The 26,611-nt window shown below is 36.6% G+C and overlaps 2 protein-coding genes across 3 annotated transcripts in view; one reads left to right on the forward strand and one right to left on the reverse strand.

Moving 5' to 3' along the window:
• LOC128855552 (paired box pox-meso protein) overlaps positions 1-26,611 on the reverse strand; it is a 102,401-nt gene that overhangs the window by 18,311 nt on the left and 57,479 nt on the right. The window lies entirely within an intron of this gene.
• LOC128855553 (uncharacterized) lies at positions 1,313-6,260 on the forward strand. Of its 2 annotated transcripts, none has more exons than XM_054090550.1 (4): positions 1,313-1,616; positions 1,687-1,777; positions 1,850-1,966; positions 5,746-6,260. In XM_054090550.1, exons 1-4 carry the CDS (start codon positions 1,458-1,460, stop codon positions 5,847-5,849), a joined length of 471 nt encoding a protein of 156 aa, XP_053946525.1. In that variant the 5' UTR covers positions 1,313-1,457; the 3' UTR covers positions 5,850-6,260. The 2 variants fall into 2 exon arrangements, with proteins under 2 accessions (XP_053946525.1, XP_053946526.1); XM_054090551.1 differs by lacking the exon at positions 5,746-6,260 and adding an exon at positions 4,483-4,720 and having other exon boundaries at positions 1,318-1,616.

A 26,611-nucleotide genomic window follows, 5' to 3' on the forward strand; every position in this document is an offset into this window, starting at 1 on the left:
CGCTATAATAATCATCAATCAAAAGAGGGTTCGAGAAAGTAAAAAATTAAAATACTTTCGGGCAGCCAATCGGTTCTAGAAGCCTTGAATAGCTTCACATTCAAGTCAAAAGTCCTAATAGAGTCAAAAGTCAAAAAACTGTCCACTTATAATCAGGTCTCACTGATTGGGGTACCAGGACATGAGGGGCACGAAGGAAACGAGAAGGCAGACTTTTATGCCAAAAAAGTGGCAGAAGGGCTATTTATTGGACCAACCCCATTTTTCGGCTTTAACAAAAATAATATAAAACAGGAAACCAAAAAATGGATCCAAACTAAAATCAGGGAACACTGGAACGGCGCAAACGGCCTTAATCACTCTAAAAAGTTTTTGAACTTTAATACCAACAGAGCAAAATCTGCTCTAAATCTTAATAAAAAGGGCCTCAGATTACTCTGTGGAGCACTTACAGTTCACTCGGCCTGTAAAAACACTTTAACACAATAGTGTAAAGATCATGCAGGTTCTGCTGTGATGAAGAAGGATCTATGGAACACTTAATTACCAACTGTGAGGCATTAGGCCACAGGAGACACAGAATCCTGGGCTCGTACTTACTAGAGGAGGAAGACCTACAATTGTTCCCTCCTAAGGAGCTGGTTCGTTTCCTCGGTATACTAAATAATTATAATTAAGTAATTAAGGGCGCACAATAGATAAATCTGGTCGCAGTGCATAAAGCCCTAGTCTAGCCCGCACAATCATTACCATGCTTCACATTGCGCAGCGAACCCGGGACCAACCAATCGATAGTCATACAGAAACCTAATCGACTACCTAGGCCGTGAAAAAGTAGAATTTAAAAACCACTGAGCGAAAAGTATTTTTTAACATTCTCAAATTTTTTACTGTATTTTCAACCACTCAATGGCACTGTGTCCTTTACGAGCGTGCAGCTGCATAAATAAGTATTGCAATACACCGCGATTGCCCAGACACTTGTTTTATATTTAGTTGTACGTATATGGAAATGTAAAAGCTCAACTGCCACTGCTTCTGATAGAAGTTACTAAAAACTATTTCAACTGCTGCGTTAAATACATAAAATGCACTCGTTAAGCACAGTGACAAATAGTATTGTTTGCAATTTGTAGCACCTAATACAAAGCCCAAAACAAAAACCGGCAGCATGCATACAAATGCACATCCACACCAACATAAATTATCACGCCAAAGTAATAAAAATGAGAACACACAAATGTAGTACGAAATTTTACCAAACAAGTAAGTATCAAGACGTAAAAGTTTCAACAAAAAATATATGCATGCGCATTCGGGAATCGAAATTTCCTATATAAGCTTCGGAATTTGTGCGTGCGATGCTTTAGTATCGCAGTGTCGGCTCACATTCCTCATAGTCATTTCCATAGGTAAGCTTGACAAGTGAAGTCAGGGAAACGAACATTGTGCGCAAAATGTATGAGTTTTATAAAATAAAACTATTCTTGCTTTGCATCTGTACGATAATTGGGAATTTTGAGCAAGTTGTTGGAATACCTAAAACTGCGGTAGAACAAAAAGTTGTGCCACTCTCGCATATAGCCACGGTCACCGATGGGAAATTGGAAAGAAACGTGGGTGATATTTTTCGAATTGACTACAAAGCATTTATTTTTCATGAAGTGTTTATTACTTTTTTAACAGAAACGCGGTTTATTGGACTCTCTTTTGTCTGAACTCTTTGAGTATTTCGATTATAGCGACGAAGACGACACTGAGGAGGATGAAAAATACTGTGAACACTTATTTCAAATATTTAATTCGTTTGTAAAGAAATTTACGTTTCACATTTCTTTATATTTTTTAGTAATTTGCCGTAATTGCACAATCGTTATTAGTCAATCAGGTAATCAGGAAAATGCAGTAATAAGGCCAACTTCTGCGCCTGTACCGACGGAGCCCGTAAATAAAGTAAATGGAGGAGGTTAGTATAGCAACAAATGAAAAAAAGGTGTTTTCATTTTGTAACCCCACAGCTCCACTTTATACAGATTATCATAAAAAATCTTCGTTAAAACAGAAATGTCAGGTGGACGCCGCGTATTTCACTGTCAAAGCATCTCTGTCTTATCGAATTCATTGTCATCACTCTCTTAGCATTAGCTATAGGCGCATATATTAAAGGTGGTGTCACTAGACCAACAACAATGTTTTATACGTTTCATTGTCAAAGTAGAAAACAAAGAATGAATTTGCCTTGTTTCATTCTGGGCTGACAGCCACATGGACACAGCGAAAGAAAAAAAAAAAAACAAATCAGCTAATTTACCAACACCACTTTTAATAGATTCGCCTTGATTAGCTGTCATTTCGTAGTTTGACAACTCAATTTTCGCCTTACCGCACCATTTGCATGCGCGAATTCAGCGAACCGATTTGCTTGATGCCGTTTTGAAAATAAAGGCAAGCTGCAAGCTGTCCCTATGTGAAAACGGGATAAAGTAAAAAGAGAAATTTGACAGAAGTGCGCAAGTTCGAATGCCCGTGCATGAATCAATGGAATGATAGAAAAAGGTTTTTCTAATAGCGGTCGGCACTCGACAGGCAATGGAAAACCTTCCATTGTATTTCTGGCATGAAAAAGCTTCTCATAAAAACCATTTGCCGTTTGGAATCGGCTTAAAATTGTCCCTCCATTTGTGGAACAACATCAAGATTCACACCACAAATAGGAGCTCTGCGAAACACCTAATAGAAGTGTGCGCACCAATTATTTATTTTTAAAGAAACATTTAGTAGAAAGTGTAGATGTGGTGTAAGGAAATTTTTATTCATTATTTCATTTTTTATTTTCATTTTATCTACTAGAATTTTTTTATTTGACCGAGAAATGGGATAGAATAGAATAATTGGCGGATTGCACTTCCCTAAAGGTGGTTTGCGCCCTCTACTCATCACATTACCTCATGTTAACCCAGCTCCTAATATGGAGCTGAGTTGTGCTGAGTGTAAGTGTCTTCCTTTTGGCCGTATCAGGCGGATATGTACAAGTATATTCATTCTTCTCGCTATGGCATCACATTCGAAAAGAAAGTGTATTGGAAGTCCTAGGGTACGTAGGTAGGTAGATTATTAGAAATTTTTTTTTTGTTTCCTTTGCTAACAGGTGGACAGTGGAGATAAACTGTTTTAGACAAACCGACGTCGGACACAGACGCCTGAGTCAAACACTCACAACAGTACCAAACTGAAGACAAGACAATAGTTTGTGAGTATCGGACTATTGCATATTCTCCGATGTTTCATTCCCCCCACAACTGCTTTCGAAGACAGTGGAAGGAGTGAATACTAGCGATGGCGTAAAATCTCCATACGTCCACAGGAGCGGAACCTGGACGCAGAAACCTGTTGTGTTAATAGACATAATTGCGGCTCCTCGTTGAAGAAATGCTAACGCGGTTCCAGGGTGGAAATCAGCCGAGGAGGAGAAATATTATAGTGTTAGTGGGAGCATACCCCACATACCATTGGTGTGATAGCACCTTTGATGATTGTTTCGGACATTTTGAGTTACACCTCCTGACTAAAAAATAAAAAAAAGGTAGGTAGGTTAGATGGCAAGAGTTCCACAGGTACACTACAAGTAGTGCTAGAATGCCGTTTTGATAACATAATGTAGACCACTACGTGCAAAAAATTACAAAACTTAAAGGAAGTTAAACCATCTACAGCCATCCAGTGCTGTTGATGTAGTGGAGGAGAGAAACGGGATCTAGGCTAGAGAATTGCCTCAGGCTATCCCCAAGAGGCACCTCAAGGAGCCTCAAGCGCCTAGCCGCCAAATACGGATATTTGCAAAGAAAGTGTTCAACAGTATATTTCTCTGCTGTATCCCCATAGCTCCACAGCTTCTGCAAGAGGGGGTTGTACGGAAGTCCAAGCTTCTCACCCAATGACCGATGACGGTTGTTACTCAGTTCCTAGGGATTAATTGCAAAAACGACAGGAGTTGGTGAACCATATTCCAATTATATGCAGATGGCGGCGCACTGTGAGAATGCCAGTGAAGGAGATGCCTAAATCTTTTTGGATTTTAGCCTCCCAATAACAACTTAGCCTCATTGTTTGATACCATCTTGTATCTCTTAGCCTTAGGTCTTTGCGTTTAAGCTCTTCCTTGATGGTATACTGTTCGATTTGTAGCGAAACCGCAGCCTCTCTATTTTTCAAGAAGTGGATGACCCTCTCGTTGATCTTCTGACTAAATTTTTGATGATATTTTGGCATAGAGGCGACTCAATTTCAGAATTCAGATCGTGAATTGTGCTAGGGTTATTGGCGTATATTCGCTTCTAAAAAAGCCAAAGAAAGAAATCGAATATCGTAAAGTCATTCTAATATTGGTAGTCAAATTATTTTCAATTCGCCCAAAACAATTTCATTGTTTTGTTCACTCTATGGCAGGTTGCATCGTCTTTTTAAAATACATATATCTTTCAGATCGATTTGAAGCTATTAGAAGTCAGCAGAACTTGAAGAATATCGTTAACGGTGCACGCAATATCATCGGTATTCTCTGAAAAGAACAGCTAATTTACTATGTTACCTCAAAATGCGCACCGAACAGTGACTCGTGTTGAATTTATGGAGCGTCGAAGAACTACCAATTAACTATTTCTCTACTGGGCGAGTCCAATAGACTCAAATGAGATTTTATTAATTATATTTCCACATCAATAAGCGATGCCACTTTGTTTATTTCTATGTCTTCTATAAGATTTTAGCATTAGCTGATACAATTAAAGTGATCTACATTAACAGCAATAGATCTCTTCTGATTTCGAATGGATCCAATTACTACGAATTCTCTCTATTTATCGGACTACTGTTCGGTAGAAAGATGCATTATGGACTAAAAATTATCCGAAATTCATTCTATATTCTCGACATTCCACTTATGGATTTTGTATGAATAAACTACAAACGTAGCCAAGTACATTTTTGCGTGATTTCCATTCGGTTGGTCTCAGTTTCAAAGGCCACTAGGAATATGAAATGTCCATCAAATGATATTAAAATTTTGTTTGCCGATAATCTTCTTCTAAATTGTTAATTGAGCAAGCAATCTTAAATTAAGAACATATTCTTGATATCACACCGAAATTCTTGAATTCAGAAGAAAATTCTTTTCTTAAGAACAAATAAATATTAGAACGATAACGTCTTAAAACAAGCACAAAATAGCTAAAATTTATTTATTTATACATTTATTTATCTACTTAAAATATAATAAATAAATATATAAATAATCATATTATAAAATCAACCCAAATAGCAGCGGAGGCCTAGCTCAACGCATCTTTTGTCAGTCGAGCAAATGTGCCCCTCCATTTGAAGGGGAACATCAAAACGCATACATTTGAGGAGAAACTTGGCTAAACACCGTGTCAATTATATTTACATGTACATATGTATATGCATAAAAAAATGCAAAAATAGAGGTGTTAATGTAATAATCTTTATAATGATATAAATATTTGGAAAAAACTTAAATATTATATAGGTGTCAGTTATAAAAATTATAAATCCAAATTTAGTAAATAATTTTTAGGTGCGAGTGAATGTTAAGAGATATTATAGAGGAGTGATGACAATACATATATACATATTTTATTAATACATCTCTGTGCTACAATTTTACATAAAAATTCTTACATGTTAAAATATAATACATATTTACACTTTTTTTCAAATTTTATTTAGCTCCACCCGAATCTGGCACTACCGTAGCTCCAGTAACACCAGCGGGAACCAGTGAAACTCCCAGTGATTCTCCAACAACTGAAGCTCCCCAGCCAGCTCCATAAGAGCCGTAAAAAGTAGCGGCAGTTGACAATACAACTTTCATACAAAAATGCAAATACTAATATTATAATTTTGTAAAGTTTTTTATATGATTTACTAATAATACCCAGTAAATTAATACTAAATGATTATGGAGTAAAAATACGTTTATGCCGGCATTCAAATACCAAGACACTACTAATGACTTGTTAAAGAATCTCAAAAACCAACGCGACTAGTGGCTGCTATTTAGCAATAAATATTTGTAAATATTTTTAAGTGAAAAAAAAATCTACATAACGGGTAAAAGGATAAAGTTGTATAAACACCTTTGAACTTAAGAGTTATAACTATTTATTATTATTGCCACACAATTTTGTATTAAGACTCTAATTTTGTTATATTTAAAAAAAAATTATCATACCCTTCTAAGGCAAATCAATTTAGAGGTATCGGATTTTAAATTGAAATAAAACAACAAAAATGCAACTTGATTGGGCAATCATTATTTTTTGTGTAGAATCGTTCACAACATTTTTTAAAGATAATCTCTTTCAAATGTTGACCACAACTACGCCGTAATTCGGCCATCCGTAAACATCAATTTTGAATGACTCCCTGGAGGACTTCAGTCGGTACCTCGTGAATTACTAAAGTTATGTTGGCTTCCAATGGCTCAATCCAAGCTGGTTTATCCACAAAGCATTAAGACTTTACATACCCCACAAATATTAGACGATCTTGGTGGCCAAACCACTGATCCGAGGCGAGAGATAAATTACTCACCGAAACGACGACGATTCCTTCAGTCCATAGGCTTTTGAGTGGCCTGTGCGGTGCGGTTGTTTTCAATGGATGTGATGACAGTTCTTGAATGGCTTCAGATTGTTCTTCAACCCAAATAGGGCAATTTTGCCTCCAATTGGGCCTCTATAAGTGGGTCACAAGTGGACCTGAGCGTGCGATGTACACTTCACGGAGCGTCGATTTTATTTATACAATTTTACGATATGTAAGCTTTTGTTTACGACGACATAGCCATAGCGCAGCGAATAAAGCGGCAATGCTGGCTGGGTCATGTCGTCCGAATGGAAATAAACTCTCCGGCACTGAAAGTATTCGAGGCGGTACCAGCTGGTGGTAGCAGAGGAAGAGGAAGACCTCTTTTGCTTTGGAAAGATTAGGTGAAGAGGGACTTGGCTTCACTTGGTGGGTCCAACTGGCGCCGGTTAGCACTAGAAAGAAACGAGTGGCGCGAGTTTGCTAAACCCGGCCAAAATCGCTTAAGCGGTTATCGCGCCAATTACAAGAAGAAGAAGCTTCGTTGAGGCGTAAATCTTCCGATGATGAAATGTCAATGAATACTGAAAAAAATTATATATTTACTTTGACAGTAGTCACGCGTGATCTGCCAAAAAACACTATTGGAAAAAGGACCTCCAATCTGATCATCCTATATTATAATGGGTGAAATTTTTTTTCGCGGAAAGATAGTCTTGTAAAACTCTGGTAAGTGCCCATTTACACAGGGAAACATTTGGAAGGGAAACATTTTGTTGGTGAGAGAAGGACGGACGCGGAAGGTGGTGGGGATTTCGTCTCCCGTACTGGTAACATGCTTTCCGTTCTTATTCGTACTTCCAATATTAAAGCAATTTTTGACAGTTGCTTCATTCGTTTTCTTCTTTTGTAGGAGAAAGTTCTGAGTTGTGTTAATTTTCAATCAAACGGAAGAAATCAACGTTGACAAACATCAGAACGCTGCTTGGGAAATGCAGGATTATTTTTGCTAGTAAAGTTGGTATAATTTAAAAACTTATGGGCCATGTTTTCCCATTTCTGAATACTCAAGTTAGTTTTAAGTTAATTATTTATATTTGAAGTATTTTTAATTTAATTTTTTGTATTCAAGTACAAGAATTTATATATATACATACGTAAATAAAAATAAACAACAAAGTGTTTATTATTTAACCAGTTTACATTCTTCATTGAAATATTTAAGAAACTGTTGACGAACGTTCTCCGCTTTACATGGTAGCGGGAGTTGTAAACGTCAAAATGTTGCTGAAAACAATTTGGCCCGTGTGACCGCGAATGAAACATGAGAAGAGAATTTCAGCAAGAAAATGCAATCGAAAACATATTTGCAATATCCGCAAAGTATGCAACAGTGAAACCCATGTACATATACATATTTTCAGGCTGTGTAGTATTATACATACATATATGTGACCCTCTGCCAGTTGATTGTTTTTCTTTTATTATTTTAACTTTTTGTGGTGGAATATGAGTACTCTCCTACTTTAGCATATTTCATTTAGCACTTTTTACATTTCATGCTATTCATTCCATGCAATCGTGCTAGCCATAGAGATGCCCTCTATTATATTTACATAAGTGTAGGTGCATTTCCCAAGACACGGTTTGAAGTAATATTTAATTAAGTGGCGCTAAAAGCGCAGATCCCCAAACAATTGCACATTTATTCAAAACATCTTGACAGCCCACTGGTTCCACTTCTCAAAAACTCTTTTTTGTTTTCAAAAGAAGGGGCAAGTTTGTGGCGCTACACTACAAACTACGACATAATTAGTTACAAAAATGATCAACTTATGTGGAAGTGCATACATATTATATATTATGTACAAGTATGTACGAGTATAGATTTGGTTCTAGTGTCCATATATTCAAGAGTGTGTAGCGCCGCGCTTGCCGTACTTTGGTGTGTTTGTGCGCATAAAGAAATCTCCCAAAATCATTTATTACATTACAGAGTTAATTATTATAAGCATTGTGATAATTTCATATAAGTACAGTGAAGGACTAAATACTACATACAGCAGTATAGATTCTTACAATATTTCCCAGAAGGTATACAGTACTTGAAAACACTGTTGATGTACTTAGTTTTTTGCGGAATTCATATTTGTTGATTAATTTATAAAACTTAAATAATTCCACTTGCTTTATAACAAGAAAATTAACAGATCAACATAAAAGCGGTATGTCAAAGTCTGCTACAGTTCAGTTAGCTTAAAAAAACGAATTTGTTCATTTTAAAACTAGTTTTTTTAATACTTTTAGCATTTAGTTGGTTCACCACCGTTATCTATCACTACTAGACGCCGTCGTGGTATTGATCCAACTAGTTGGGTAAACGCTTCCCACGTTATTTGGTTCCATGCCTACATCATCTCTGTTTTTAGCGATTTTTCTCTCTAAAAGCATCCAAACATGCTCTGCCGGATTTGAAGAAAATATGCTGCTTTACGTAGACTCAAGTCCTTCACTGTACATACTGATGTACGTATGGCGCAAAATGAATCATCAAATTTTTGCATAACTTTTTTATTAAATAAAAAAATAGAGTTTTCCAATAAATCTTAATAGATAGAGTGATTAATTTTGCGTCACCTTGTAGAAGTAGCGAAGCTGAAGTGAAATATTGAAGATAACCATTTAACACTAGCGGTCGCCGTAGCCGAATGGGTTGGTGCGTGAAAACCATTCGGAATTCGGAGAGTGTTGGTTTGAATCTCCGTGAAACACCAAAATGAAGAAAACGTTTTTTCTAATAGCTGTGGCCCCTCAGCAGCAATGGCGAACCTCCTAGTTTATTCCTGCCATGAAAAAGCTCCTCATAAAAAATATCTGCCGCTCGGAGTCGACTTAAAACTGTAGGTCTCTCCATTTGTGGAACACCATCAAGTCGCGCACTACAAATAAGAGGAGGGGCTCGACGCTTAGAGTTATCATAATGGATAAATTTTTCATCGCCAGTGACGATGCGATGCAGAAAATCTTTTCTATCGTTCAAGAAGCATCTCACACGTCACCAAACGTCTCACAATGTCCCTCTCCTTGAATTGATGTGGCACCCAGTTACCTGCTTTTTGGACCATTCCCATCGCGTGCAAACGTTTACCGACGGTTGATCTGTCAACATCCAACTCTTTAGACATGTCATCAAGCGCCTTCATCTAATAATTGTTGTAAAATAAAAAGAAAATTCTTAATTTGAAAAAATTATCGGGTGATTAATTTTGCGCCACCATTATTTTTAACTCCTTTCTTAAAAAAATGTGTTTGTTGGTTCCAAAGAAAAGCATTTTTATAAAAGCCCAAATCAGTTTGGGTATTCGCCTTTAAATTTAATATAATAATTCAGCAATGAAAATTGTAGGGTATCTCCGCATCTGACTAAAATATTTATTTGCATGCAAAATGAAGACACACACAAATGTGTTGCACATTTAAGTGACATCGCACGAAAAGCAAAGCGACATTGAGTAGAAACAGGAAAACACAAGTTGACATTCTGTTTGACATTTGTAATCTTTCGATCGTTAATTATTTTCGAATTGTGAGAGCAGCGCATGAATATGGCGCCACACAGGAGCAGATATACAAAAAACTCGTCATTCACTAAATTCTGGTAAGTGAGTACATCTCGTATAAGTATGTGTATACATATATATGTGTATGTATAAAATGTTCGTCGTTGGCTTGCTTATGTGCTCCTAACGTTTACTAGGTTGATCGACCTTGATTTTTCAAGTCAATTTGTTTTAGAATTTCGCATAGGCCGGTTTAATAAAGAAATCCATTTTTATATACGACTATCGGCATTGCCGAATAGCTTATGCATGGCTACCATTTGTTTTGGGTCAAGCGTCAAATTACACAAGGTGGCGCAAAAGTAATCACCCTATCTGAAGAATTATAATTTTTGCAATTGGCCTTCGTACGTCAATTATATTTGACACTTGTGAACTAAACAGCTGCAATATGCAAACTGATTAGCATTGGAGCGCAAAAAGGTCAAAATAAAGATTTCCATCATTTTCTTTATTTAGTGAAAAAGTTCTTCAAAATCAAAATGGGGTGAAATGTGGTGCTGGGGGAGGTGTTGTCTGAGTGACACGACTCAGACTCAATTAGCTCAAAGATGCCATTTTAGTGGACTACTTATAGAAGTACTGCTTTATTAGTCGAACCATCTCGATTTGACTCTGAATCTGCCTATTGTCGTCTTTTTTCCTCCCTGCTATTTCCTTCAAGTTGACCCCAGCATTCAATGTCGTAGAGCTCCTAGACTTGGACACTCACACAGATAGTGAAAGACTATTTCCTTAAATTTTTCTTGATTGCAGGTTCTGCATCTATCGTTGTACGGCCAATCCATCTTCCTGGCATGGTCCCTCCTAGGCCAGTGGCCGATTATTGTTGATGTAATTCTGAATATGTCTGCTAGTGGCTTTCTTAACAACTCGTCAGTTCTGGATTTGTTGACATTGGGCCAGGATTGTTTGGTTATTTTATCCATATGAGTCCAAAATTAAGAAAAACTTTTTTCTAATAGCGGTCGCCCGTCGGCAGGCAATGGCAAACCTCCGAGTGTATTTCTGCCATGAAAAAGCTCCTCATAAAAAATATCTGCCGTTCGGAATCGGCTTAAAACTGTAGGTCCCTCCATTTGTGGAACAACATCAAGACGCATACCACTAATAGGAGGAGGAGCTCGGCCAACTACCCAAAAAGGGTGTACGTGCCAATTATAAACATATATATATATATATATATATCTATATGAGTCCATCTGACAACGACCTGCTTCTTGAATAGTGAGAAAATCTCCCTTTTGCGCACGCCTTGGGGACAGCCTATTTCTACCGCTTCGGATTCGTTAGAGGTTGCCATCTGCCTTGCCAGTTCATCACTTTTCCCATTTCCTTCTATGTTCCTATGGCCAGGTGCCGAGATGAGAGTGATGTCTATCGCGTGCATTAAAGCATGAAGATCTTCCTTGCATTGTTTGACGATTTTTAAATTGGTTGTAGGTGACTTTAAAGCTAAGATGGCTGCTTGACTATCTGAAAAAATACATTCTTCTGATAGTTGTTGTGGATGGTTTCTAATTCCCCTGCAAGCCTCAATTATCCCGAGTACTGCTGCTTGGAAGATACTATTCCATTCCCCAAGCGAAAAAACTTGGTAGTTTCGAGGCCTTTCGAATATATCTCGGCGCCGACGGCACTGCCCATCGTGGATCCGTCAGTGTATAGTGCAATTGTATGCTCTTTGACTACCTTCACTAAGCTCATAAAGGGATCTGCTTTCTGAGTCGACCTAAAACTGTAGGTGCATCAATTTGCATGACAACATCCGAGAGCACACCTCCTCAGATACGCTGTGTGTGTGTTTTTTACATATAAAAATGTGTTGTATTTAATTTTGCACAGCATCAAGCTCCAATACTCGACCACCCTATTTCGTGCTGCATGTGCCCGCAAACTTTTCATTTTTTTCTTTATTTCGAGGCAAGTGAAATATGCTCGGCATGCATGCTCAGCAATAGCAACAATTTGTAAAATTTGTAAAGAACATTTTTGTGAACATTTCGATTCGTATCTGTGCGTATTTGACTTTTGTCCTAAATGTTAATAAATTAGTCTTTATTTGCTTAATTCTTGAATTGCTTGGTTGTAAGTATTTCCTTTGCTTTTACATTTCAAAAATATTTAATTTTGGGCACTAAGTTTTAATTTCATTTAAGGTACTTAATTCTTTAGGGTATGTTATTTAAAATCTACCGATTTGATATAACATATTTTTTTAAGTCGGCGGAACTTACTTCAAGTTAAAAATTAAAAAATAATAAGACCATAAAAGCTTAAGCTTATCTTTTTATAACCATTACATTTGCCTTGAATCTTAGGTTAAGTTAGGATTTAGCGGTTGGGGCATAGCCATCCAATTGGCTAATTGTGATGCCGAAGATTCCTGATTCTGTTAGTACAGAGAACTTCCAACTTAAAAAAAAAGTGGTGAATGTCATCTGAGTAGATCAGAGAGTGACACAGGAGGTGCGAGATCATCTTTTCCTCTTCCTCATATTAACAAATTCTGCAGGAGTCATGCACTAGTACAACCATTCTCTGGGCGTGTCTGCCTATTAAACAGTGGACCGTTATAACGGGAATCGGTGTGCTAAGACTTTGATTATTTTGGCAGAAATTCTGTACGCTAAGAATTGAGAATCAGCGAAAATTGTCGGGCGAGTCTGTAGATGGGTTGGTTACGCCTTCTTCCATTCGATGTTCTTACAATTTTCTCAAAGCTTACAAGTCTGTAAGGGTATACCTATGTTATTGTCTGTGTATTCATCACTCAACTTGGTGTCAAGTCTCATTAAATGACTCAGCCATCCCTGTATGAGATGTGTGGTATTTCATGGCTATCTTACTGCTTTTTGATTTTATCGCCGCCTGGATATCAGTAAAAATGTAGATATCATTTTTAGGTATCGCGTCACACGGCACCAGTGTCACAACCTCTTTTATTGCCATTAGCTTAGCCTGAATGACACTGTAGATGTTAGGAGATGAAAAGTATACCGATCCTAGGCATTTGTAACGAGTTCTGATTAGAGAAGGATAGTGGCAAATGAGGTGTTCCAATTTACACCTTTCTTCTTCGCATAAGTTACACGCATTGTTCTGGACCCATGGCCCATTTTAGCTGCGTGATATTGAGTGAGACTATGTACCGTCAGTACTTCAATCACTATTTTGCATTTCTTCCTTTGGAGTGATAAAATAACGTTGGTTGTTTTCGTGCTCGCTTACAAGTTCGTGGAATTATTTTGGCAATCCTGTGGGAGGTCGAGGCTTCCCATATAGACTGTGCTTTCAGAATTAGTTCCTTATCCAGTTTCGTCTTCAAAACTGAGAGTGAGGGATATGGGATAAGAAATATATGTAGATAGTAGTAAAATTTAAATACAACAACAACGGTGTGAGATATCAAATTGATTTAAGCTTTATTTAGAAGCTTCATTCATTCACGGACTAGCACATAATTCTATGATAACAACCGACCTCAGCGACAATTACAATTGAGCCGGAATTTCAATAATGTGATTTAAATGATTAAAAGATTTAAAAGATTCGTATTATGAAATGACAAACCTTACTGAATTTACTTAATTTACATTCGACGAAATTTTAACTTATGTATAAGGTGTTTTTTTTAGAGGTTAGGTTTTCAAGATGAAATAAAACGTATATAATTTAATGTTATGGCCAAGAATTTAGCTTTATTATAAAGATAAGGGTTTGCCATTATGTTTTAAAAATGATTTCGGGCAAGTGGCCGCCGCGGCTGGCTCGAATAAATTCCAGCCGAGAGGCCCAATTTTCGACCACTTTTTGCAGCAATTGGGGCCGTATGTCAGCAATAACGCGCCGAATATTCTCTTCCAAGACGTCAATCGTCTCGGGCTTATCTGCGTAGACAAGCGACTTCACATAGCCCCACAAGAAATAGTCCAGCGGTGTTATATCGCACGATCTTGGAGGCCACGCCACAGGTCCACGGCGCGAGATAATGCGCTCACCAAAAGTTTCCTTCAATAAATCGATTGTTGCGTTGGCTGTATGGCATGTAGCGCCAAAGGTCGTCCACATCAACATCGTCCAATTCAGGCACGGAAAAGTCATTAATCATGGCTCTATAGCGCTCTCCATTGACTGTAACATTATGGCCGGCTTCATTTTTAAAGAAATATGGACCAATGATTCCCTCTGCCCATAGATCACACCAAACAGTGACTTTTTGAGGATGTAACGGCGTCTCAGCAATGGCTTGTGGATTATGTTCACTCCAAATGCGACAATTTTGCTTATTGACATACCCATTCAACCAAAAGTGAGCTTTATCGCTGAACAAAATTTTCTTGTGAAAATCGGGATCGGTGGACATCTCGTTTTGGGCCCAAATTTGCACGATTTGCAAACGTTGTTCAGGTGTAAGTCTATTCGTTATGAAATGGCAAACCAAACTGAGCATAAATCAAGTGACAGCTGTCAAAAAGACCATCTACGAAAAAAGTAGTGCCAACTTGAAAACCTAACCTCTAAAAAAAAACACCCTTTATTTCATACTCTTTACACCACCTTCAAGTACACCATCCTTCAAGTACCGAAATGTTCTGGTGTATGGTACACCTCGTACATACGTACATAAATTCATACATGTATCCTCATATTCCTATAAAACACTGCTGAGCACTTTAAACACTGAGGTTTTTATGAAAACAACAATGAGCAGTTTGTTAGTTAGCAGTAAAATTACATTGTAAGCATAAAAGTGATTAGTTGATGTGCCTGGTTAGAGTGATGAAGGAAATTTTATCTAATAGCGGCCGCCCCTCGGCAGGCCGTATCCGTATAAAAACCATTTGCCCTATATCTAGTCTAGCTTGAACATTCTCCTCTTCCCTACTCTCGTAGTGCCGCATTCTACATCCATTTTAAGCCTATACTTAACATTTGCAGATGGCCCGTATTGAGACTTCTTGCTCTTTAGCTTAACCTATGGTGCGCTTTGGATCCAATACTTGAGTCACTACAATTGACACACCTTAATCCATTTCGTACTACGTTAAAACCAGTCAAAAATTATGATGAAGACTATTTGTTGTTAGACTGCCTAGACGCGCCTACAGGATGTCAGGGCATAATTAACTTCTAAATCTCAAATTACAAATCAAATACTTGTAAGTAGCACGTAAGCGATTTGTAGAAAATTTGTAAATCTTGTTTGATCAAAATGAATTTGGCGTCCACAAGGAGTCAAAAAATAAGAAGCTACCGCCTGCGACATCCGCTTCACAAATTTGTTTAGGTGCATTTTGAACGTTCATGCATTTGTATGCGTGCACGTACGCATACATGAGTACAAATAGGCTTCTGTTCGGTGGCAAATACTTTTCACAAATATTTACAAAAAGGCTCGTAAAAATTGTATTAGTTAACTCAGAACGAAATAAGGGTTTTTAAACAAATACGATTGTAGAGAAACAACGAGAAATCAACCAACATGGCCTTTTTTTCAAACGGAAAACATTTAAGGGTTGTAGAACTGAATACCAATAAGTTTGAATTTTGTGCCAAACAGCCTTGTAAATAAGTATATTTTTATAGCCACGCACTTGGGCACCAGAGTATTACATATAGTCGATTTAGCCATGTATGTCCGTCCATCTATTTAATAAACTGGGTGAAATCAACCAATAACAACGCCCACCTTCCTTATAACCGTTGTAAATGAAACAAAACTACACAAATTTGGTAAAAGTGATAAGCCCAAAAAAGAAATACGACTGAAAAAAAATTTTGAAAATGGGCAGTGCCACTCTCATTTTACGCTAAATGCGTATAGCTCCATAACGATTTGATAAACTTGCCCAAACTTGGTACACGTATTGCTCCCCGATGTCAACTTGGCCCGACAAAAGTAGTATTGAGATTTCATAAGAACCAGATCAAATTTTCATATTTTGAAATGAAATTTCCGTGCATCGATTTGATATTATACATACATATACATATATACATGTATATACAATCTGTGTCAGAAAAAAAGGAACCACGGTTATTCATGAAGCATAAAAGATATATATTTCACTTTTTTTTACATGAAAGTATGTACAAAACTACGAGTCGCAATTACTCAATAAGCCGTGCAGTCTTCTTCGTTGTCGAGTATAGTCTGGCATCTTCTTCATGCTTTGAACCGTTCACGCTTTCTGCGTAGCTCGTCGACAAAGAGGACCAGATTTTACGAACTTGGCAACGAGTTGCTTTAAACCGTGGACTGGCCTTCCGGCAAGATGCGTTTTCATAGAGACGCCATTTTCTTGTTTTGTTGTTCCTCAATGTGTTTTTCTGAGAGCAGTGGTTTTGATGATGTGGGACGGTAGGATATATTCGACTCCTGCAGTCGACGTGCGATGTTGTTGATACTCACATCTATTCCCTTTTTAGCAAGAACTGATTGTGCTTGTCGTAGTCACAAAGAAGGGTCCCGCTTAAAAAGTTGGACGATCACTTTATCTTGCTTTTTTGTCATCACTCGCTTCAAGCCGCGCTCGGAAAAGTCATAAACATTTTTGTACACTTTATACCGCTGACTCCAAATCACAACAAACTTTTTTGATTTTTTAAATACTTTTGCAGCCGCGGCGTAAGATAATTTCGGCCCTTTCGAATGCGTGCATAAAAATACCGCCTCAAAACGCTTCGTGTACTTCTCACTCATTTTGTTTGGTTGGGTTTACGGGAAAGCCTCGAACGGCACTAACCTGAGTTAGTACTGGCGTCGTAGCCCTTGAGTGGGACTATTATACAGCAAAAAGTAGAACGAAATATATCTTGAAGTTACAAGAAAAGAAAACGGTTCTTTTGTTCTGATACAGACTGTACATACCCCTTTTTTGTGTGTTTGGCCGAGCTTCTCCTTCTATTTGTGGTGTGCGTCTTGATGTTGTTATATAAATGGAGGATATCAGTTCTAAGCCGACTCCAAGCCATTGCCTGCCATTCAATTTGCTGTTTCATACACATGTAGCGTACCTATTTTAATGGCCATATGTGTATGTATATCGATTTTTATCTCGATTATTTTGTGTTGTTACATACAAGGTGGCGCAAAAGAAACCTTGCGATGTTTTTTGGCTGTAATTAAAAAAAAAAATTAAAAGCTTTGATTCTTCTTGTGGATTATTTTTATTTGGTCTATTAATTTTTTTTACATCAAGTCGAGAATATGATGTCATGTAAATGGCCGCCGCCACAGTTGATTGCCATTAGAGCCCTTTTTATGGCATTTTCCATCACTTTAGCCAAAACTTCCGGCGATAGGTCCTCACATTCTTGACGGATATTGTCTTTAAGAGCTGCAAGAGTCTGAGGCTTGTTGACATAAACCCGCAACTTCAAAAAGCCCCACAAAAACAAGTCTGGAGCGGTCAAATCAGGCGATCTTGCTGGCCAGTGCAAATCGCCAAAACGGGAGATTAGGCGCCCGGGAAATGCATCCTTCAGCATTGGACCGTTCTGCTGGAACTACATGTTTCCCAATCCCAATTCATCATCTTCCTCTTGGTGGTGATTACGGATGGCTTGAGCGTATGTTAGACGCGATTGGCGGTCAGCAGCTAATAACTGATGCACCGTCTGGACTTTGAACGGAAACATCTTCAAATCTTGTACCAAAATTCACTGTAAAGACCGTCAACTGATACCCATTTGCGTGGCACGTCGTCTGATCGATGTCGACGGCGCTTCCATGACATCCTCGGCTACAGCAGCAATATTCTCTGCAGAACGGCTACTCCGGGGTCTGCCACGCCTGGCAGCATCTCGTGTTGTGCCAGTCTCTTCGAGGCGAGCGGCTAAACGTCGCAGTGTTTCACCAGTAGGCGTTGGATGGCGAGGAAATCTGCGACGAAATTCACGTTTTGCCAAAGTCACCGACCGATTATTGGTCAAATAAATAGTCAGCAATATTCCGCGTTTTGGAGCAGTGTAGCGTAACATTGTTTATTAACGTGTATTTCGCATGTGTTTACTACACAAATGTCAAAACAAAACTTATATAGGAGGATTACTTTAGCGCCACCTGTAACAACAGTTGTGTGACCAAATCATAACGCCCTTGGTATTATAAATATTAGGTTGGTAGATGAGTGTTGTGATTGATAACTGGAAAAGTATTGATCAAACAGCTAAAGATCGACCATAAAACAGTTTTAAATCGTTTGCGTAAAAATAATGGATTTCTTTTTCCCTTAAATATTATTTATCTGTCCATTAAAGACCTCAGACAAATGTTATCTTATCACTAAATAAATTGAAACTGAAAATTTCTTCATAGGGTTGATGCTTTTTTATTGCGAATTTAGTCATTTGTGTCATTGCTTGTTTTAAATATCTCCATTGTTACTACTTCTATTTAAGCCTATTTGCAAAAATATAAGAAAATTTGAGATTAAATATAAGTAATATCGCCCTAATTATACATTTGTACGCCAACTATATTACCATCATCGCACATATCGATATTAAGAGTAATTGGCAACAGGCCGCACTGAACCGCAATCGTTTTAACCAATAGAAGAAAATGGCGAAGTAAACAAACGTTCGTGAATGTTATTGGCGCTCGTTGATGTCTAACAAGAACAAATAACTAAGGCTACTTATGAGCATATCTGCGTAAGTAGGCATACATTTGCGAGTTAAGACGTTAAACATATTATATTTGCATAAACTAGAATCCTCTTAGAATTAGCAACAAAAGAGTAAACGGGATCTGCTACAAGGCGTAGAACCAATGCAGGTCAAGCAAAACACTTATACACACTTCAACCAAGTACTTATTACTCAAATGTGCGTATGTATGCGTGTAAGTATGTAATGCCACATAACAGTTGCTGCGCGCAGGCTCAAAATACAATAGTGCCAAAAGTATAATTCAATAGCCAAGCAGCGAAAATTGTAAAAGCCTGGCAATAAACAGCTAATATGTTCTATATATGTTTGTATGTGTGTGACTAAAAACGCTAAAAGAAGGCAAGGTGCGACTTGAGATAGTAGGTACACAAACAACTGGTACTTAAGTATGATCTTAATAGTCTACAAAGGCGTGAATTGGATATCAGCGGAGATCAGCGTTGCATTGAAGATAACTAGACAAGTTGTATACATACAAATGTATTAATGTGCGTGTTTTATGCTACTCCAAGGCAGCACAACTCAATATTACAGATACTTTGTATGGAAATACAGTAGATACTCGATTCTTGCCCGTAATGAAAACCAGGCTCAGTGCAAGTTTCGAGGTTGTCGCAAGTACTGATTTTTTTTTCCATACAAACTAAATAGTTTTTTTACTGATAGCAATCCAAGTTCATTTGTTTTTGTTATATTAACTTAACACACTTTAAAGCGATAAGTTTTGCTTAAAATTAAAGAAGTTTTCGATTTTGGTTTGTTTTGCACACACTCGCGTGTTCAATACCACACCTATTCTGAGTCTCTGCAGCGTCATAACAACGTTTAAGCAAGCATTGCTTTGCTCTGCCCAATCCAAGTATATGTATATTGAATGCTGATATTGCCTCCTCCGATGTTATTTTATTCGTATTTACCATCACGTCGTTAATTCCTTCCTTCTTCTCCTGGCTATCCCAGTCAGACGCTTTTTCAAACAGTTTTTGAAACGATGGCAGAAATTAAGTTTCAGTAAGATGACAGACTCATCGGCTGCTCTTTTGTCAAATTTAAATCTACATTGCATTGCTAAATTTGCCCAAAAATGGGTTGATGCTATTTGATAATTTCTCTCTGCAAATTTTTAGGCATTGTATTCCATGTGTCTTTTTAAAGTTTGCAACCCACCCATTGCTAGCGTGGACGCCTGCAGGCTTTTCCTAAATTTTGGCATTAATAGCTTGGCTTTCTCTTTAAATATATTACTTTTAATTTAAGCCCTTTGAATCGCTAACGAATTGAACAACGCCTTTTCTATTGTTGGAAACTCTGATATCTTACGGCTGGTCTAGAGCCTGAAAATTTTGAGTATTTTCAGGAATTTTTTTTACAATAAAAAAATGAAAAGCGAGATTTAAATTTTTTAGGCTTTTTATTTAAGTTCTTTTACATAGAGAAATTAAAAAAAAAAGATATTTTTTTTTAATTTTAATAATTTTAAAAATTATGTTCAAGTTGACCCTCCCGAAAAATTGTACCTGGACGGTGTTATCCTTTTTGGCTCTTCTATTTATCTGAAACCCAAAAAAAATTATTAATCAGTATGACTGTCCCCTACTAGAATAAACAAAAAATGGCGCGGTTTTGAATTTGACACTCTAAAAATCGTTTTTTTTTCAGTTTTTAATAAAAAAAAAAACGAAATAATTGAAAAATAATATGATTCTAGTACGGGCGATAGCCATTGACGTTGGGAAAAACATATTAAAATTTCAACAATTCGGTTGAAGTTGTTTTTTTTTTGACAACACCATGCCGAAAAAAGTAGTTTAGAGATAATTGAGTTTAAAATTTTCAGAGTGGCCGCGTGACGAATCTGACTCTACTGCTAAAACGGCTGTAGAATCGAAAATACTGAAAATATTCTTTAAAAAATGTCACAGTATATTCTTCAACGCCTATACTTTCGAACTATCAAAAAAATTGATTTTTTGAAAATTCTACATCACCGGGGCCCCTTAAGAGTTTTCTTTTTGTTTTCATTCATACCACGTCACAAACTTCTTAATGGACTGTTCATTTTTTAATACGAGTTATTGCTGCTCTATGCACGTGAAGGTTTTTAGCTAATGCATTAATGGAAATTCCCGCTTTTAATTTGTTCAGAATTTCAGCTTTTTATTTAATTGTAAGCAGCGTGAATTTTCTCTTTGCGACCACACCGTGCAAAAGTTAACACAAAACTGTCATTTCGTCAGCAAATGAATTGGACGGTATTGCCCGACGGGCTTTATTCTCAAAAATACAACATGAAAAGGCAAAAGGGAAAGACAAAACAAAAAATTTCGCAAGTACTGAGTATGTAATGAAAAAAAAAAACATTGTGTCGCAAGTTTCGAGTTTCTACTGTACTAAAAATACTGTTATAGGTAAACTGCCATGAACTCTTAAAGTATACATATTTATGTATAATTGTACCTGTTAATATGTATTTTATTTTCCTCTGGCATAGTAAAAATAACTCTTTGTGTTATGGGTTCAATATAAAAACAATTTTGAGTTGGGACAGTTTAAAGGTTACCGTACGCTATTTAGCCTTAAAGGAGCACTTACAGGCATACACTTTTGTGTGGTGGTGCAAATACGCCACCGACGATGCATGCAGCCACAACTTCTACTACCACCACTGCTACTAATATCTCTACTTACACCATTATTTGTATGTATTTGTTCTTTATTAACACTAATAGAAAGAAATTGCCGAGAATGTTGGTGGTCGCATCCATTGGTGGCATTAATAAAGTACGGTAGCCACTTTGAGCCGACTACAAGCCAATGCAAAGAGTCATGAAGGCGGGTTTATATTTACTTTAAGTAGCCGCGATTGTTTACATTGAAAATGTCTAACTGACTGCTGGAATGATGTCGATTTCCACAAGCACAAAAGCAAATGGAATGAATTGGTTTGCTCACACATCATGAAGGCTGGCAAATGGGAATGCGTGCACAAACAAGGAATAATATTGAATAGTAAGAACAAAAGCAGATGAAATCATTAAAGGCTCAGCTGTTCTCGCACAAATTTCTTGCCGTCGAAGATGCGCATCGAATAAAGAATAGAAATAAACAAATGTACTCGTATTAAAGATGCCAATACCGCGACCACGGGAACTCGGGCTCTGTTGAGTACAAATTTTTTCATCATTTTTCAGATAGAATGAATCAAATTTGCCTCACAAAATCCCGCTTTTTGAGGGAAGAAAAGTTTTATTTGCAGCAATAGTTGAAAATTAAACGTTTCCAGTGCCTTTTTTTATAAAGCAGCTGAGTTTTTATTTAACGGAAAAATGGTACTCGTAGTAGTGTACTAAGAAATATTAGCTGAAAATTTTCATACCGGGATATCGGCATGTTTTTGAAGCAGTTAACCTGAAGAATAAATTGCATTGGGATTTAACGAGCAATTCGCAAATTTCTGGGTTAATATAAAATCGTATGAAATGCCAGTCGTTTCAATTAAGAAAATTAATACTAGGTGGTTCAATAAGTTTTGTGGTTCGATAAGAGAGAGAGTGTTGCTACTAGACTAAAGTTTTATTTTGTTATGTTGGCACATGTGGCTCTTCATATGAACTTAAGTGAAGTTTCATTACAATCTGTCAGTTCATTCCATTCCTCATTTTCCTAGAAGCTGTTTAGTATCAGTATTTTCTATAATGGAAAAAATCAAGTATCGTGCAGTGATTGAATTTTTTTTTAGTTTTGGGAGGTTTCTACCAAAAATCGGAAAAAATATGAGATATCGTATTGGAAAGTCATCGAGTGACTGGAAGAGATTTAGTAGCCCTTGGCAGCTCATTGAGCAGTGTAACCAATATTTTGACCAAAGTATTGGGTCTCAGAAAGTTCTGTGAACGAGGTATAGAACAAAAACACATTCAAATGGGACCTTCTCAGCAAAATCTACAACACTAATTCTTCTTCTTCTTCATATATGGCCTGATCAAAAATCACAACCCGTTACCGGATTAAGGCCGACTGTAAAAAGTCTCGGCAGGCGTTTCTGCATTGCGCGCGCCTTCTCCAATTTGCTACACCAAGCGATAATAGGGTTCCCTCAACTTGGTCCTTCCATCGGAGACATGGTCTTCCCCTACGTCATTGTCTTCTAACTCGCCATCCGAACACCTTCTTTGCTGTAGCTTCTGCATCCATACGCTCCACGTGGCCCAGCCATCGCAAGAGTAGAATTTTGATGCTCGCCATAGAGTAGCACGGGCAAGATTAGAGTCTTGTAGAGTGTTAGTCTTGTCGGGCAAGAGAGGTCTCTGCTACACATTCTCTTACTGAGACCATAGTAACACCTATTGGCAAGCGTGATTCGTCGATTTATGTTCAGGCTGGCATCGTTTATTGTTGTGATAGCGGTGCCAAGGTATATACATTTTTTGACGATTTCAAAGATATAGTTGTCTACTGAAATGATGGATCCAAAATGCCGTGTATCTTTCCCAGTGGACAGCATATACTCCGTCTTGCCCTCGTTAACCACCACACCCACTCTATTTGACTCGCTTTCGATAGCGAAAAATGCTGCGTAACAACTCACTTGTAGTTTCCTATGTATGATGTCAATGTCATCCGCATATGCAAGGAGCTGGACACTTTTGATGAAAATAGTGCCATTTCGATGAACACCCGCTCTCTGCAGTACGCTTTCCATGAGGAAGTTATTTTGTCGGATCAGTTTTGCGGCAGCTCAGACATTGTGCCACATAGGCGATCCCTTATCGGGCTATCGAAAGCAGTTTTATAACAGACAAAGAGTTAATGATTTATATCGTTATCTTTTTCATGGGGTTTTTCCAGAATTTTACGTAGTTTGAAGATCTGCTCGTTGGTGGACTTATTAGTTTTAGTCTTTCGCCCAATACGATCGACAGAATCTTATATGAGATAGGACAGCACAATTTACTAAGCTCAAAATTATAAACTAACCCTAAGAATTCTATTTGTTTATTTTAAGGGGCTAGTCAGAAGCCCGAAAAAATGATTATTTTCAATAATTTGTTTTTTTGCTAGTCAATTGGTTTATTTTACAAAAATAAGAACATAACATTAATACAACATGTTTCAACTTGCCTTGAGCAAAATTTCAACAAATAAAATTAATAATTGTGAAAGTTATCGCCGTTTGTGTGGAACCCGTTTCTCCAGAGGTTCTTGCGGTGATCATCACAAGTCCTTGAAGATTCATCGAAAATCAATCGGACAAGAGAAATTAGTTTTATTAATAGATAATCTTGTGCCTGATTGACCCTTTTTTCCAAATTAACAATATGGAAATATTTTTCAGATTTTCGAGAAAAAAAACCGACAATTAATGGTTAAAAAAAATCGAAAGTTTTTAAACAAAAAATCCTTCGAACAGGCACTAGTTTTTTATGTTTTTCAAAAGCAGTATAAATTTTATTGCAATTCACCAAGCGGTTTTTAAGTTCCACTAAACACCAGTTCAAAAAACATAGTTTTGAGAGAAACGCATTTAAAGTTTTGCTATCTGCTGCGGAGCGCCCGAGTGCCCTTTGTTAATTGTTGAATAACTCGAAAAGTATTTGACGGATTCACTTCAAATTTTCACACAATATTTTTAAGATATTTCACTTTAGAAAATGGAAAATTGTTTGCAAATTCTGACTACTCCTAACCCCTTAAATATAATAACATTGGTTTTACATTTTTTTCGTTCTATAGATTTTATTTCCCCTAATAATTTCTTTAAGTTTCGTGAAATGTGTGCTTCTATTCTTCATATTTTTAAAACATTTAACATGAAAAGTTGAAATACTACGATAAAAATATAAATTGTTGGGCCTAAATCGATAGTAAAAATTTAAGGGGACAGATACCTGTAAAATTTCGAAAAAAAATGTTTTTTTTTCATAAAAATAAATAAACAAAAAAGATAAAAAAATTTTTGAACGTAAATTTAAGTATTTTTTATATTATAGATCGTCAACCGTGGCGAATCTTTTCTTTGCGTTCGAGCGCTGGGAGAGGTATAGTTATGTATTAATACCTTAGACGCGTTTTTCTCAAAACTATGCTTTTCGAATTGGCGTACACGATAAATCGAAATGTTACTGACCGATCTCCCTGAAATTTTGCACACATCGTTTTTATGATATTACTTTATATGTAAATTTACAATTTCGAAAATTTTCGAAGAAATAATTTTTTCGAAGCAAAAATAGTAGGAAAATTCGCCCCAAAATTAATTTTTTTTAAGCATTTCATTCCGCGAATTTGTTTTTTTTCATTTATTGTTAATTCATATAGAAATCATGACATTAATAAACAAAGAAAATTTTGGTTTTTTGTATTCAAGTCACTGACGCCGATGCTACAAGTCACGATGCCGATAGAGAAGCCCCGCTGCGACCTTGCTGGAGAATTGAGTGTACATCCGCCATTTTAAATGATTAAAATAAAAAAAAAATTTATATTATTTTAATGTATAAATAAACTGCATGTCAATTTTGAAAAAAAAAATATATTGACGTCTTCATTTTAACTAATTTTAATGAAAATCAGAGAAAATATGGTCGTTTACAGGTATCTGTCCCCTTAAGAAATTTAGTTGATCTTATAATTTTTTCGTGAGCTGTATACATTTTGTTTTTTTAAATTGCTAAAATAAGATATGACGTTTATAAAATTTCTAATAGCGAAATAGTAAGTAGAGGCATTGACGTTATCAGGGATAATCTGTTGAATTCAATTGTGCATTAAATGAGATAATTGGCAATGTTGACATTTGAGCTTTGAAAATTATAAGTATTAAAAATAAAATGCAGTAATAGCAATATAAACATATGTACTTATGTGTGTATGCATGTATTTGTGTATACTAGCGATTTTATTATTAAATAAAATTTTTTCTTTCTAGGTCAATAAACCATCAACTAATGATTTGATGAAATTTCTGATACAATTATGCACATGTATGTATGTATGTACATATGTGTATGGTAAAACGTGTAAGTACATATAATTATACATATACATACATACATACATATAAGTGCACATGTGTACAAGAGAAGAAAACTTTGCCGACGGCGAAAACGCAACGACTCCTACATATAAATTTACATACACGCGCGTCTGTATTAGAAATAATATTGTTTTTAGTTTTCTTTTGGCAATAGATCTTGTTTGAAAAAATGTTTATTTTAAATTGGTTCTAGTCAGTTTACGATTGTTAATTGCCTCTATAATCAGATTTATGCGCATCACTGAATCTTCAATTATGTCAGCTTTAGTTCACTATCCGCTTAGCGAAAATTGTCCCAAAATAATCATTTTTACGCCCGCACTCACATACACACACACGCTCATATGTACCGTATATATTCACATACGCTCAGCTACGAAAATTAAATTACATAGCTAAAAAAAGAAACACTTCTTTACACATAAAATTCATGCATACATAAGAACCATTGTGCGAATATGTTTGATTTTAAATGCAAACTTATCTAAAATTTATTCGCTTTACTGACGCAAATTTTTTATTCCACCTCATTTTGAAAAAGTTTTTGTGCAAGTTTTTATCACTTTCGGCATTTAGCACAAAGGGGATTTTCCAAGAACGCCTTGATCATTCGCTTAAATATATGTATGTATGCGTACTAAGTGCGACGTATATCTGAATGTATGTATGT

This window comes from Anastrepha ludens, chromosome 2 (assembly GCF_028408465.1).
Source record: "Anastrepha ludens isolate Willacy chromosome 2, idAnaLude1.1, whole genome shotgun sequence".
In the NCBI taxonomy this organism is placed as follows: Eukaryota; Metazoa; Arthropoda; class Insecta; order Diptera; family Tephritidae; genus Anastrepha; species Anastrepha ludens.